At 48.2% G+C, this 15,233-nt stretch overlaps 1 protein-coding gene across 7 annotated transcripts in view; it reads right to left on the bottom strand.

The window, feature by feature from the left end:
* The window catches only part of DHRS12 (dehydrogenase/reductase 12), a 40,323-nt gene that overhangs the window by 11,753 nt on the left and 13,337 nt on the right, over nucleotides 1-15,233 (bottom strand). For 6 of the 7 annotated variants that reach the window (XR_009496603.1, XM_010810674.4, XM_010810673.4 and 3 more), the window contains 2 exons: nucleotides 10,864-10,956; nucleotides 9,581-9,662 (listed from right to left, as the gene is read on the bottom strand). Coding sequence is in view for 6 of the 7 variants with exons in the window: in XM_010810674.4 (XP_010808976.1) it covers nucleotides 9,581-9,662; nucleotides 10,864-10,956 (175 nt within the window). In the remaining variant the exon portion in view is untranslated. Of the gene's footprint in view, nucleotides 1-9,580; nucleotides 9,663-10,863; nucleotides 10,957-11,555; nucleotides 11,791-15,233 lie in introns of those variants that run through there. The other variant, XM_024999807.2, reaches the window with a different exon arrangement.

The following is a 15,233-nucleotide window of genomic DNA, read 5'->3' on the forward strand; positions in this document are numbered from 1 at the left end:
TAGCTAAGACCAGGGACATTTGGGGGATTCTGAGCTTTGATGTGGAAAGAAAAAAATAAATAAATAAAAAGGAGAAGCTATTTTAGAGTCTGGGCTCCTGGGGGAGGCAGGCCTGGGTGTAGGGAAGACACCTTCAGCCATGGGATAATGTGCCCAAGCTGAGGCTGCTCCCAGTAATAAGGAAAGTAATTCATTATCATTATGACTCATTAGTATTTTAAATTTACACAATGCCTTCCTTCCAAGGAACTCATTATGTCGATGGAAGTTCATTACGAGAAGGAGATTTGGGAGTGGATTTATGTTGGACACAGTCTTCTAAATACAGCAACAAGGACCTTTATGACATGGGTACATGACTTGAAGCAAATCTCTCTCTATAAGCTAATTAGCAAGGGATGCTAAACTGTGTCAAGCCGGGCGATGCTGGAGGACAGATGCGTAGTCCTCTTAAAGCGTTCCAGAAACCACAGTTCCATCCAAATATTAAATTTATGGGGCCCCTGAAACCATACCATAGCATGGGTATGATATATTTCAATAGCATTAAAATAGTTGTTTGATGAGAAAAATATACTGCAGCGTTCACACTTAGCACGGAGAACTGATTGGACATTCTATTAAAAGAAACCTTTAAAACCAGCTTGAATTAAAGTCATTTTGGTTACTAGGTGGGTATATTTGGGTCCATGCTTTACCAGTTGTACTATCTGCTGGGGAAAATAATTGTCCTTCTACCCCTGGGAAGTTACTGGTGTACATTTTAAAGGAGCAGACAGCTGCATGGTGAATACCATTTGGTACTTGTCCCACGGGTACAGTAACACAAACATCCCACAGTGAGCCCCGGGGCCTCACACACTCACTTTACAAATTATATAAAGACCATTTCAAAGATCATATTACGGGGAAAGCTGGCAGCACAGAGTCCCAGAGAAAATGAGGAAGCAGGACCAAGCTGAGTCCTGCTCTCAGTAATAAGGAAGATAATTCGAGTCATCAACTTCCCGTGGGGCATTTACTCTTGGTTTGGGGTCAGACAGCATGAGGGGGAGTCAGATCTTTTCCCCGTGCCCCCAACCTCAACTTCCCCCTCTCCCTGCCACTTCCAGTTCCACGTTTTAAATACCATTGGCTGCATGTGTGCTAAGTCGCTTCAGTCGTGTCCAACTCTTTGCAATCTCATGGACTGTAGCCCACCAGGCTCCTCTGTCCATGGGAGTCTCCAGGCAAGAATCCTGGAGTAGGTTGCCATGCCCTCCTCCAGGGGATCTTCCTGACCCAGGGATTGAACCCGTGTCTCCTGTGTCTCCCATACTGCAGACAGATTATTTACCCCTAAGCCACGGGGGAAGCCCCTTTAAATGCCAGACCCAGTACTAAGTACTGTGAGGGATCCTCGCCTCGAGGTGTTCATCAGGCATTAACACGTTATCATGTAATGAACCTGCAGTGAGGTCAATGCTGTGCAGAAGTGTGTGGACTGCTGTGAGCACATGGAGTGGGGTGGGGGTGCGTCAGAGCCACAGTAGCGACAAGATGACGTCTGAGCTAAGATTGAGAGGAGAGGCAGGGTGTGGGAGGGGGCAGGGGTGGGAAGGAGAGTGACCAGGCATGGGGTACAGTCTGTGCAAAGAGCCTTGGGGTGGAGGGTTCACTCAAGGGTGGTTGAAGCCGAGAGCAGCCAGAGAGCCTTGTTTAAACGTGGGGACAGACCTCTGTGAGCTCTAATGGGAAGGAGCCATCTGGGGGTGGGGGTGGTGGTGCCTGGCACCTATCTTGGACTCCAGGTCACCCACAGAGTTGAAAATGTCATCACTTCCTTGTCCTCCCCAGGCCATCCGAGGTCTGAGCCTGAGGACTCTTGTTGTTTAGTGGCTCAGTCGTGTCCGACTCTTTGGGACTCCGTGGACTATAGCCCGACAGGCTCCTCTGTCCATGGGCCTTCCCAGGCAAGAATACTGGAGTGGGTTGCCATGCCCTCCTCCAGGGGATCTTCCCAACCCAGGGATCGAACCCAGGTCTCCTGCATTGCAGGCAGATTCTTAACCCCTGAAGCCACGAGGGAGGCCCGTGCCTCAGGGTGCTGGAGGCTAAAGCAGTGTTTCTGGTGCAGGATGACTGAAGCTGCTCCCTGCTGTCACATCTGAGAGGGAGACTGTTGCCACTACCCCTGGGACACAGTGAAAGGCCCTGCTTTACAGCAGGGAGAGCGCAGGCTCATTAAAAGCATGAAGGTGCTTAACTGGGATTTTGTTTTTAAGATTCCTCAAATGAGCACTTGCTTGAATGGCTGTGGGTAGCACTCCTTGAAAAACACCATGGAACCCCAACCAGATCATCAGACAAGGTTCTGAGCCCCCAGGACAGGATGGGGCCGGGCACCTTGCTGGCTCCCTGGATTGGGGCCAGTGCTCCTTGGCTGGGAGAGTACGAGAGTGGTGCCCACGGGGCCCTGAGAAAGATCACTCCAGCCTGAGCACTGCAGCAGCTCAGATACCACCCTGGAGAGGCAGGCAGGGCAGGTGGGGGGGGCGGTGTCCAGGCACACCATGGCCCGGGGGCTCAACTCTAGAAGGTTTTTCTGCCTCATCCCAAACAGCCTCGATAGCAGCAGAAAACTAAAGCCGACGGGTGAATGACCTCTGACTTCTGGGACTCTGACCCCGACCTCTGCGCAGCGCTGCACTGCATGGCAGGGGCCACTGCATGTCCTCCTCGCCAGCTGATAGTGCTGAGCACCCGCTGTCCCCAGGCCTGAGCCAGGTGACCTGTGCTCTAAGCTAGAGAGAAAACTGCCCTTTCTAGGAGCGCATGGATTACCAAGGAGGGCACCTCAAATCCATCGCAATGAAGGATCTGCTTCTTACCAAGAAACAGACTCACTGTGCCCAGAGCTAAGATGCTGTCCTTTCTTTTTGCTTTATCTTATATATCTGTACATACAGTAAAACTCGTGTGTGTGTGTGAGTGTGTATAGCTCTCTGCGCCTTTGCCAATGCAGAAGGTTGGGTAACTAACTATGTATTACATTGTAGAGTGATTCAGAACCATCCATCACCCCAAATATTCCCTCACAGTCACCTGGACCCTTTGTGATCACACCCTCCTTGCATCCCTAGCCCCCAGCGACCACTGATCTGTTCCCAGTCCCCAGAACGTCATGTAAATAGAATCGTATGATGCGTCCTTTTGAGTCTAGCTTGATTTTCACCAATGCACTGAAGATTTATCCACATTGCTGTAAATGTCCTTGTTTTGTTCCTTTTACTTGTGGCACAGCATCCCATGCTGTGGAAGTACCACAGTTTATTCGCCAGTTGAAGGACAGCTGGGTTGTCTTCAGTTTAGGGTGATGAGGAATAAAAATAAGGTAGCTATAAACATTCATGCTCATGTTTTTGTGTGAACATCTGATTTCTCCTGGGAACATAGCTTCCAACTCCTTCTTTAACCCTTGCCTCTAGCCTGTAAAGGTATCATGATCCCATTTTACAGAATGGGGATGTGAGGCTTGGGGAGGTTGAGGCAGTTTGCACACGTCACAGGAGGAGCTGGATCACAGGCTGAGCTCCTCGTAAGGGCCAGGCAGTGCCTGCCCTCAGTGACTCATGCCCTTTACTAGAAACCACCTATTGATGGGTGACTTCTATGGTGCTAAGACAGAGTCACAGAGGGTGCTCTGGGAGCCAAGAGCAGGGGCCCTGGCCAAGCTCCAGGCTAGGGGTGCTCTCAACCGAGTCGCAGAGAAGTGAAAGTGAGCCAGGAAGGGGACATTCCAGGCAGAGAAGCCTCAGAGATAAAAGCATGGAGGTCATGGGCTGACTGGGGGCTTCCCTGGGGGTCCAGTGGCTAAGACTTTGAGTGCCCAAAGCATGGGGCCCGAGTTCAATCCCTGGTCAGGGAACTAGATCCCACATGGCAGCAACTAAGACCCAGCACAGTCAAATAAGTAAATATTTTTAAAAATAATAATGCACTGGCAGAGGATCCATGTTGGGAAATAATGGAAATATGTCTGGGCGGATAGGGGAAGTACAATAACAAAGGACTGCAATTCCAGATTCAGGGATTTGGGTGTTACAGAAATATTACCTGACATTGCTGTACTGCTTACTATTCCCAGGTACTGTGTCTCTCTGGGAATCTTGAAACTTTGGGAGCTGGAAGGTTTCAGGAACCAAGGATTATTGACAAGTGAGAATGCCTGGTGCCAAACACATTCAGTGTCTGAGGGCATATCCCTCAGAAGTACTGTTCTCTGCTTTCCTGGGGTCTGGGCCCCAGCTCCCTTCATGGATGAAAAGAGAACTTACTGTATAGTCACTGAAATTGTTTGTGTGTCTGATTCCTCCATTGCACCAGGAGTCCCTATAATTTCTGAATCCTTAGCACTGATCACAGCTTAGTGTGTGCTCTATAAATGTTTACTGAACGGACAAAATATTTTGCTCATTAAACATTTCAGGCTAATAGTTAACCACATCCTTAACTCAGAGGACTCATTTCCAAAGAATTAGAATATAATAAAACAGACCCTTGTTGCAGATTATTGTTTGACCATATTCACTCCCTCTTCCCCACCTTCCTGGGAGGAGTATGTTTCCCTGACTCTTGATTCAGGGCTCTGTGAAATGACTTGTTTTAGTGGTTAGATGTTAGCAGATCTGCTTGCAAGGTGCTTGCACACTTGGGCTTCTGCTCTTGCTGCTGGAACATACTCTGGCCAGCCTAATGGTCCAAGGAGGATGCAAAGATTTGGAACATAATGTAGGCCCTATTTGCTGAGATACCCTGCTGAGCCCAGCTGAGGTTAGTCCACCCAACAGACCTGCATAAGAGTTAGCAAGAAATACATGCTTATTATTGTATTCCTCAGAGATCTGGGAGATGGTTGTTATGTAGCAAGAGCTGACAGATACAACCCTATAGCAAAAATGTACCAACTATAATTTTATTTAGGAAGGTGAGTCACAGACTCTGGTTTCAAACTATTTCTGGCCCAGTTTCCTTGTCTGTGAAATCTGTAGAGTTGTTAGGAGGACTGAATGAGATAATTCAAGAAAAACAGTACAGCCCTGGCATGTGGAAAGTGTCCAGTGTGTACATTATTACCATTAGTATCATCACTGTTAAGGTGGGGCTTTCCTGGTAGCTCAGCAGTAAAGAACCTGCCTGTCAATGCAAGAGATGAAGGTTCAATTCCTGGAAGATGGGGAAGGGTCAGGGAGGGTGAGGAAGATCCTCTGGAGAAGGAAATGGCAACCCACTCCAGGATTCTTGCCTGGGAAATCCCATGGACAGAGGAGCCTGGCAGGCTACAGTCCATGGGGTCGCAAAGAGTCAGATGTGACTTAGTGACTAAACAACAAAAACATATTAAGGTGTTTCTGGACCCTGGGTCCCTGCTTTCAGTAGCAGTTCCGTGGATCTATGCCAGCAGTAGAAAGCTCCAGATAATAGAATGTGAAGTGAAGAGAACGTGAACATTTACTGCACACTGATGTATGTATGGGCTTCCCTGGTGGCTCAGTGGTAAAGAATCTGCCTGCAATGCAGGAGCCACAGGAGACTCAGGCTCGATCCCTGGGTCACGAAGATCCCCTGGAGGAGGGCGCGGCAACCCACTCCAGCATTCTTGCCTGGAGAATCCCACGGACAGAGGAGTCTAGCAGGCTACAGTCCATAGAGTCGCAGAGTCGGACATGACTGGAAGCAACTTAGCACGCACATGCTCGCACACACGATGTATGTATGGCCTTTCAAAATGACCTCAACTGAACTTCCCCACCTTCTACTAAAGGGCTGAGGCACCCCGCCTGTTTATTACAGCCAATTAATTGGTGACACAGCAGTTCTGGAGGACGTGGACAGCATCCTCGTCTTGTGCCCCGTGGGTGAGAGGGGCAGAGATGTGGGTGAGAGTTTTAATCGGCTCGAGCTCGGGCTGTGGCCGGCTGCCAGCACAGCACTCAGCCAAGCGCCACCACCCCCTCCCCACATCTGTCTTCCCTCCTCGCAGACTCTTAATGCCGCTGAATGCTAACAGGCAAAATGTATATGCTTGGAGAAGACCCAAAACCCAGGAGCAAGAACAGCAACCCAACAGAATCTGTCTCATGAGATCACTTCACCTCCACGCTTCATCTCCCCACAAAGCTGCCCCAGGCAGCTCCTTTTTGTTCCCCGGGAGAGTGAATGATGAAAAACCTCTCCAGGCCCCACCCACACCCACAAAAGGAGAAGGAGAGTGATTTCCAAACTGTATCTAATTCATGTACTATGATATTGTCACGCAGAGCCACACACAGTCACAGGTTCTGACAGCATCTGTGATCCTCCACCAAACCTAAGAGTTTCCAAACCCTTAGAACCTGGTGATAAATTCTGCAGATGCTAGTATTGTCTTGTCCTCAGGGTTATCAGGAATCTACTGACGTCTGCCTGAGGACTGGAGGTATTTCTATCGGCCCAACTGAATCTTAGAAAACAGAAAACAACGTAACCCGTGTTGCATAATCGGGCTGAGAAAACATGTTTCGTATTAGAAAGGCAGCCAGCAATTTCCTAGGACTCAGACATAGGTCTGAGCTGTCCACTGGGCTCGGGACCTGCTCAAGAATAATAATATTTGAACCTCCTTGTATCTCCTCATCTGTGAAGCAGAGAGCCGTCTACCTGGCCTCCCGTCACTGAATTGCCTCTGTGTACATTGGACTCCATCTTCCCCTCTGGAGAGGATGAATAAATATTAAGCATGAAAACTATCAGGCTTCTCAGAGAAGTTGGAAAGATCAATGTTTCTAGCACAAGTAGGAAATGAAAATGAAGAGATATCAAGGTCCTTGGTAACAGACCCGATCCATACAAAAGTACAGCATAACCGGCTGTGTAATGAAAAAGGCAAAAAATAAAGGAAGTTCCCTGGCAGTCCAGTGGTTAAGACTCAGCACTTTCACTACTGTGACCTGAGTTCAATCCCTGGCTGGGGACCTAAGATCCCACAACCCATGCAGCTCAGGGAAAAAATAAAAAGGCAGTCTTGGAGTCCATCATATCTACCCACATTCTCAATCAATGCAGATTCCCAGGGGGTCCTCTAAGCAGTGCCCCAGCCCTACACCATGCTTCCCCAGCATGGCAGGTCTCCCCACTCTCAGGCTCCCTTAGCCCTTATTTCACATTAAAGCAGTTTCAGATCTGAGGAAGGAGATTCTGGGGGAGAGGCTGGCAGAACTGGTCCTGGTTATGAACATAGGCTCTGGAGGCAGACGGACCTGGCTTCAAATTCTGGCTCCTCCACTTGACCTTGGGCAAGTTACACAAGCTCCCTCAGTCCTAGCTTTTCCATCTGTAACTGTACAGGCAGGAATACCTCCACTACAGGGCGGTGCTGCGGGTTCAACGACGTGTACACATCCCCCACCACCGCCCCCCCCGGGCCTAGCACTCAGCACACACCCAGTGGAATGGAGTGGGGTGCTGGACGGGTGGGTGGGAAGCAGCAGAGCTGGCTTCGTCTTGGGCAAACCCTTGTACTTTTTGAACAGAGGAGCCCCCACTTTTGTTTGCCACTGGGCCCTACAAATCACAAAGCTGATCCTGGGGGTGCAGCCGACCTAGGAGGCCAGCTGCTAGGACCCCAGGAGTCCCTACCATCCAGGAGAGTCAGAAGGCAAACCCTGGCATGACCCCACATTCGTGTACTTCTGGTACTTTGGGCAAGGATACCGCATTTGGAACAAAGCAGAAGATGGGAACATTTTGTCCTAAACCTGCAGCGTTTCATAGCAAGCTCCCAGAGATTTGTTTAAAAAGAAAGAAATGCAAGCTCAGAGCTTCAGAGTGGGCAGAAGGGTCCTTCTCCACTCCCTATGTTCCCCTCCTCCTGGAGAGAGCACAATGAGCAACCTCCTTCGGCCCCTTCCTTCCCCCATCCCAAGGAGGTGAGCATTCCGGTAATAAATGTAGTACATTTGGGAGCAAGAAACTGGGCTTCCTGGGAGGGGTTGGTGGTGTCTGTCTGGGATTATCCAGCCACAACAAAGCCAGCAAGGCTGTCTAATTCTGGGAGTTCAGCATTAAGGAAGCCATCTGGCTCTCACCTGAGCCACACCCTTCAACCAGCCTCATCAGCAACAACAGTGACTTAGGGCTTTCGTTCATTATTATTCTACTCCTCACACTGTTCAGTTCTTGGGTGGGAAGAGGTTGCTATCTAATGGTCACCCGCAATGACCCCAGGAGCCACAGGAACCCCCACCATTCATCTTGTGACTTAGGATTAATTAAAACGCTTTATTAAAAGCCTCACTTCCTCAGAGGAAGCGGTATGGTCACCGGGGAGAATCTGAGATTCATTGCCTCTCCAAGGTGAAATCTCTCCAAGGCACTGAAATCGTCTACAGACGGTCCCCAATTTACAACAGTTTGAATTAAGATTTTTCGATGGTGTGAAGGCAATATGCATTCCTTAGAAACTGTATTTTGAATTTGGGGTTTTGAACTTTTCCTGAGCTGGTAATAAGCGGTAAGACGCTCTCTCAGGATGCGCGGCAAGTTCCCAGTCAGCCAGGCAGTGACAAGAGAGAACAGCCTGCACATTTACAGCCACTCTGGGCCAGAAACCGCTCTGTTTTTCACTTGCAGCACAATATCTCATAAACATGAGGAATTCAATACTTTATTATAAACTAGGCTTTGGGTTAGATGATTTTGCCCAACTGTAGGCTAACGTCAAGTGTTCTCAGCCTGTTTAAGGTTGGCTGGGCTGAGCAAGGATGTTCTGTAGGTTAGGTGGATTAATGCATTTTCAGTTTACAACATGATCAACCTACGCATGATGGGTTGACTGGGACCTAACCCATCCCAAGTTGAGGAAGATCTGTATTCCAGACCCCTTGGTTCAAGGAGAAAAATCCAAAGAGCCTAAAATCCTGGCCCCTTGGTTCTCAAACTTAAGTGTGCATCAGAATCGTCTGGAGGGCTCATTCAAACACAGATTTCTCAGCTCCATCCCAGTTTTGGATTCAGTGGATCTCGGGGTAAGGCCCAAGAATGTGCATTTCCACCAAGTTCCCTGGTGATGGTCCAGGAACCCCACTTTGAGAATCACTGACCTGGCACAAAACGCGTTGGCCAGTTATTACAGAGCAGGGTCTGGAACCCAGGGGTCCTGTGTTCCAGGTAAACGAACGCCTTTCTAGGTCCATGTTCTTGTCTTATGGCTGCTCCTTCCTCAGCCCTGGCCGGAAGTTGTCTTTGCTGCAGTTTTCATACTTGCCCTCTCCACCTAAGGTGACCCTGCCCTCCTCACCAAAGTCATGTCTATAATGAGCCTTGAGCTTCCCAGGAAAAAACCACTTTAAGAATAGTATTTCTGGCACTAACGCATATTATAAAAAATAAGACAAGAGTGTTTTATGAAGAAAAAATAATGCATTTAAAGATAAAGTGAATACAATCAAGCTACGCACCAAGAACTCCAAAAGTGTATCACTACTTTTCTGATCCTTCTACAGTTTCTGATCCTTCTCCATTTATTTTGCTAAAAATAAATAAGAGAACCGCTTACACTTACCCAGAGTGTTGGTAGCAAAGTTTTTTTCGAGTCCGTCTTCTGTGAGCTCTCTCTTATTGACCATGCAACCTGCATTATTGATCTAGAAATTACAGTTCCCATTTCAAAATAAAGGAAAATAGGGCCAAGAGACCTGTTTCCACAACCCACAGCCCCACGCCAGCACTGGTCACACATGTGTAGGATGACAACTCATGTTCTGCTCTACTGTCTCTTCACATCAAAACCACGTGTGCAGCCGGCTCAGCCATGGGACTGTGCAGAGACCTCCAGTGACTACGGCTTGGCCAGGCAACCTAATTCACAATAAAGTGCCCTGGAAATCTGTCTAGACCAATGCTATCCAGTACAAGTATGTAATTTCAAGTTTTCTAGAAAGTAGTCACATTAAAAAGGTAAAGAGAAAAACAGCTTCTCAGAGTGATCTGAGGTGCTGTTTCCCAGGCTGCAGTCCTCATTTTGCCCCAAATAAAACGTAACTCACCCAGAAAATAAATAAAAACATAAAAAGAAACAGGCAGAATTGATTTTAATAATGTATAATATTTAACTCACTATATCTAAAATAGTAGCATTTCAAGATGTAATCAACATAAAAATGTAATCAATATAAAAATGTTAGTTTACTTTTGTTTTTTTTTTTACCCTAAGTCTTCGACTTTGGTGGATTTTTACACTGATGGAACATCTCAGTTTGAACCGGCTACATTTCAAATGCTCTGTAGCCATATTGGACAGTGCAAGACTAGACTTGGGTCTGAACGAACGTTGTGGAGCACACGAGAAACAATCTGGGCAGCAAAGCAGCTCAGCTCAAAGCAGAATATGTGGGAGGAGCAGAGGGACAGCAACCCACCTGAGTCTTCCAACTTTCTCCATGGAGCAACTGACTGTGATGCTAAAAGATTCGGTTGTCTGCAACACGTGTTCTTTTGGACTAAGCTTTTTAATTTCCCCCGAGCCTCTAATTTTAATACATCAATCCCCAAATCTACAGAGTTCAAGAATGGCAGTACACAAATCATTTTATGAAAAAATGGAACCTTTCCATCACCCCCAAAGACCCAGTATAGGGTCCCTTCCTTTACTCACACATCCAAGCAACACGGTTAGAATGAGTCTAATGAGTGAACCTGGTGACATGAACAGGCCTCCCCATCAAAGAGTCTCACTAACGTGTCGCCGTAAAGATACATACACACACACACACACATTCTTCATCCACACAGAGGAGAAACACACATGCATGAGTTTTATCCCCTACTTATGTTTACAAAGCTCACCAAGACATTGAGGGTATGTTCCTGCTTGAAATTTTCAACAAATTTCCAGACTGACTTGGGTAGAGACAGGTCCACAATATGCAGAAAGATGTTCTAAACCAGAAAACAAAAGAAGCTTTTTTAAAAAATGTACTTTTTTCATTAAAAAGCATTAAAAAAAAAATCATTTGGAATGATATAAAATGGAAAGTCTCACTGCTCAGAAGTACATCATTGTTCACAGTTTCTTATGAATCACCCAGAAATACTTCAAGTACATACAACATTTATACATACATGTTTTAGGCATTATATATAAACATATATCTATATACATACACTAAGCATTATATATACATATACATGTGTATGTGTAGTCCTTTTCCATATAAATAGATTCAGACTATACATTGTTCTGTATCCTTCTCTTTCACTTAACAACATATTTTAGAGATTTTTTTCTTAAATATAAATCCACCTTATTTCTTTTAATGGCCACAAAACATTGCATAGATGTGTCATAGTTTCCTACCAATCATTTGGGGGTTTTTTGTCAATATTTTGTTCCTAAGAGAATATCTAGGGCACATCAGAACTATGAGATGACAACTTCCTCTGTGACTCAGTCCTTGCTTACAATGTCAATCCCAGCCTTGTGCTATGGTTACCTCTGGACACAGCCCCACTCCCCCACCCCACCCCCATAGACTCACAACTCCCTGATGGAGGAGCCACATCAAGGGCGCCCCATGCCAGTGGTGCACACACAGCCATGCATGTAAATGAGCAATGCACTTTGGCTGTTGGGCCCTTTCTCCCAGCACATAAATGAAACTTGCGTTCTCAGCACCCACTGATCGTCCCTGAGTTCAACGTCACTGAACGTCGCTGAGGCTCAGTGTCCCTGAACTCTAGCAGGCGTCAGAGACTTATCACCAACCCAGGGCAGAGATTTCTGCTGCTGGGAACTGACCTCCAGACAAGCCATAAAACCCATGATAAAGCAGAATTCAGTGCCCTGCCTCCGTTTCCCCAGCAACTGAGCCACTGAACCCAAGGAAGAATTTCTACTGATCTTAAAACATGTTGCCTCACCCTGAGACAAAGGCTCAGAGAATGAGAAACGTTATCATGACTCAGAAGGCCTGTAAGGAGCTTGAATGCCGTTTTCAGCTTAAGTCTGCCATAACTGAGTCTTCCTCTGCCTTCAAGGGAGAGGAAAAGCACTGTCCGTACAGGATTACACTCTTCTCAAAAGTCTCTGAAGGCCCTGGCCCAGCCAGAGTGAACACGAGGCTGTTGACTCACACCAGAGTCAGCCATGAGCCTCTCGAGGGCAGGCCAAGTCCGGACACCTAATCCTTTCATTCCAAGGCCTTCCCTGACATCTCTGTAGGACACCCCTCCCACCCTGCAGGGCTGCAAAACACACACAAAATCCAGGTTTGAAAACCAACAAAATTCAAGTGAGCTAAAATCAGTTTTACTCTGACCATCCCACAGTCTCCTTGAGTTTCCTAGAAGCACCCAAGGCATCTCAGAATTAAATAGAAGCAGCAGCAGGGAACAGGGAAATCAGCCATGAATTCTGGTGAAATGAAACATCCTGAAAAGGTGCAAGGAATCATCTGGCTCCCTCTGCGAGAAACTAGGAAGACAGAGGTGCCCAGAAGAGCTCAGCTGTCCTCTGTGACCAGGAGAAGGAACCAGCCAGGTGCTGGTGTGTAAAAAACCCAGGGGCCCGGGTTGGACCTCTGGCCTGGAAACTAGATCCCACATGCTGCAATAAAGAATTCGAATGCCGCAACTAAGGATGGTGCGTGCTGAATGCAACCTGAACAAAATAATATCACTTCTAATTTTCAGATGAGGAAACTGAGGTTCAGGAAAGCTAAGCGCACTGTCTAGCCCACAAGGCTTCAGTGAGGGCAGAGCCCAGCTCCTCCCCTCGTCCCCCTGAAAAAGCTTCACAGACAGAGAGGAGCAGCTGATCCTGGGGTTCCCTCCTCTGTTCTGTGCACCTGCTCCTCCAGCAGCATCCCCATACCCGCTGCTGCTCTGTCCGCCACCTACAATTGAGGGGCCCACAACTCCAAGTTTTAAGCTTTTAAAAAATTGTTTTTAATTGGAGGATAATTGCTTTATCAACAATTTGCCAATAAAGGGCTGTCTAGTCAAAGCTATGGTTTTTCCAGTAGTCATGTATGGATGTGACAGTTGGACTATAAAGAAAGCTGAGCACCAAAGAATTGATGCTTTTGAACTGTGGTGTGGGGAAGACTCTTGAGAGTCCCTTGGACTGCAAGGAGATTCAACCAGTCCATCCTAAGGGAAATCAGTCCTGAATGTTCACTGGAAGTACTGATGCTGAAGTTGAAACTTCAATACTTTGGCCACCCTCATGCGAAGAGCTGACTCACTGGAGAAGACTCTGATACTGGGAAAGATTGAAGGCAGGAGGAGAAGGGGACGACAGAGGATGAGATGGTTGGATGGCATCACTGACTTGATGGACATGAGTTTGAGTAGACTCTGGGAGTTGGTGATGGACAGGGAGGCCTGGCATGTTGCAGTCCATGGGATCGCAAAGAGACAGACGTGACTGGGTGACTGAACTGAATTGCTTTATCGTGTGTTGGTTTCTGCCATACAATGCCATGAATCAGCCATAAGTATACAATGTCCCCTCCCTCGTGAGCCTCCCTCCCACCCCTCTGGGTCATCACAGAGCAGCAGAGCCTGGAGGCACTGAGTCAGTGAAACCACACCTCCAGGGATGGGCAGAAGGTATCGCCAGCCCTGGACCACCGAGCTCTCAGGGAGTGCTGGAGACCACTTACACAGATGCAAGAGGAGAGGATTTGCCGGGGGTTTGTGTGTGGGGATGGGGCAGGCTGCAAGCTGCGGGCTCCCTCTCCGCACCCCAGGAAACATGATGGTTCCTGCTTTCAGTTCTTCCTCCCAAAGATGGTGCCGTTGGGTATAAGGAGGGCTCAACAGCATCAGCAGAACCATACTGGCATCTTTTCCTATATAAATCCACTTGGTAAAGAACGTGGCCGAGCCCACAGCGGGCTGGAATCCAGGCAAGCCCTCCCCTGCCCGTGACCCGAGATCAGTGTTCCCGTTACGTCCTGCAGCAGCGCCACCCAAAGTTACCGGCAGGCAGGCAGCCAGCCAGCCCTCCAGCTCAAGAACTGCAGCCCCCAGATCGCGGCCCCACTTGCTGACGCAGAGGAAGGTTTAGAGACCTTCGTGCTCACGGCCAGCACGAAGCTTCCCGGGGCATCTGATGGCGAGAGGCTGCCAAGTCAAAGGGAGAAGGACAGCCTCTTGCCTTGAAAACGTTACTTCCAGATAAAGGATAACCCTCATGGGCAGAGGCAGAATACTCCATTCTAGACTGGGGCAAATTTTTTTCCTCCTGGCCACGACCCACGCCTGCAGGAGTGGGGCGCCATCCGCCCCTCAGCTGTGGGCAGCACATGGAGAGGCAGCAGGCGTGGGGGCTGCCGGAGGAGTGGGTGTACAGGACAGAGGAGGGAACTCCAGCTGGGCCTGGAGGCAAGACGCTCTCGGTGGATGTGCAAGGGGCCCGTGGTCACTGCCGGCCAGCCTGCTCCCCTCTCCGGGACCTGGGGTTTCCACCGGGGCCAGCTCCTCGGGGAAGCAACTGCACAGGTGCACAGACCCCACATCCAGGCTCTGCTTATGCTAACGCTCTGCCTTCACCGGCCTGCAAGCCTTAGGTTTTCTTTTAATTTTTAACTGGAGGATAATTACTTTACAATGTTGTGTTGGTTTCTGCCATACAACAGCATGACTCAGCCGTAAGTATACAATGTCCTCTCCCTCTCGGGTCTCCCTCCTACCCCCCATCGCACCCCTCTCGGTCATCACAGAGCACCGAGCTGAGCTCCCTGTGTTACATGGCAGCTTCCCGTGCTGTCTATTTTATGCATGGTAATGTATATGTTTGGGTTTCCCTGGTGGCTCAGACAGAAAAGAATCTGCCTGCAATGCAGGAGACCTGGGTTCAATCCCTGGGTTGGGAAGATCCCCTGGAAAAGCAAATGGCTACCACGCCAGTACTTTTGCCTGGAAAATCCCATGGACAGAGGAGCCTGACTGGCTATAGCCCATGGGGTCCCAAAGAGTCGGACGTGACTGAGTGACTAACACGGCCGCTTTCAATGTACATGTTTCCACGCTACTGTCTCTCTATCCCACGCTTGCCTTTCTCCACTGCGTCCACAACCCTGTTCTCTGTGTGCGCATCTCTATTCCTGTCCTGCAAATAGGTTCAGTGAAGTCAGAAAGAGAAAAACAAGTATAATATAACAAGTGTAATAACACATGTATATGGAAGTCTTGTGCTTTGTACACCAGGG

Source organism: Bos taurus, chromosome 12 (genome assembly GCF_002263795.3).
Source record: "Bos taurus isolate L1 Dominette 01449 registration number 42190680 breed Hereford chromosome 12, ARS-UCD2.0, whole genome shotgun sequence".
NCBI classification, from domain to species: Eukaryota; Metazoa; Chordata; class Mammalia; order Artiodactyla; family Bovidae; genus Bos; species Bos taurus.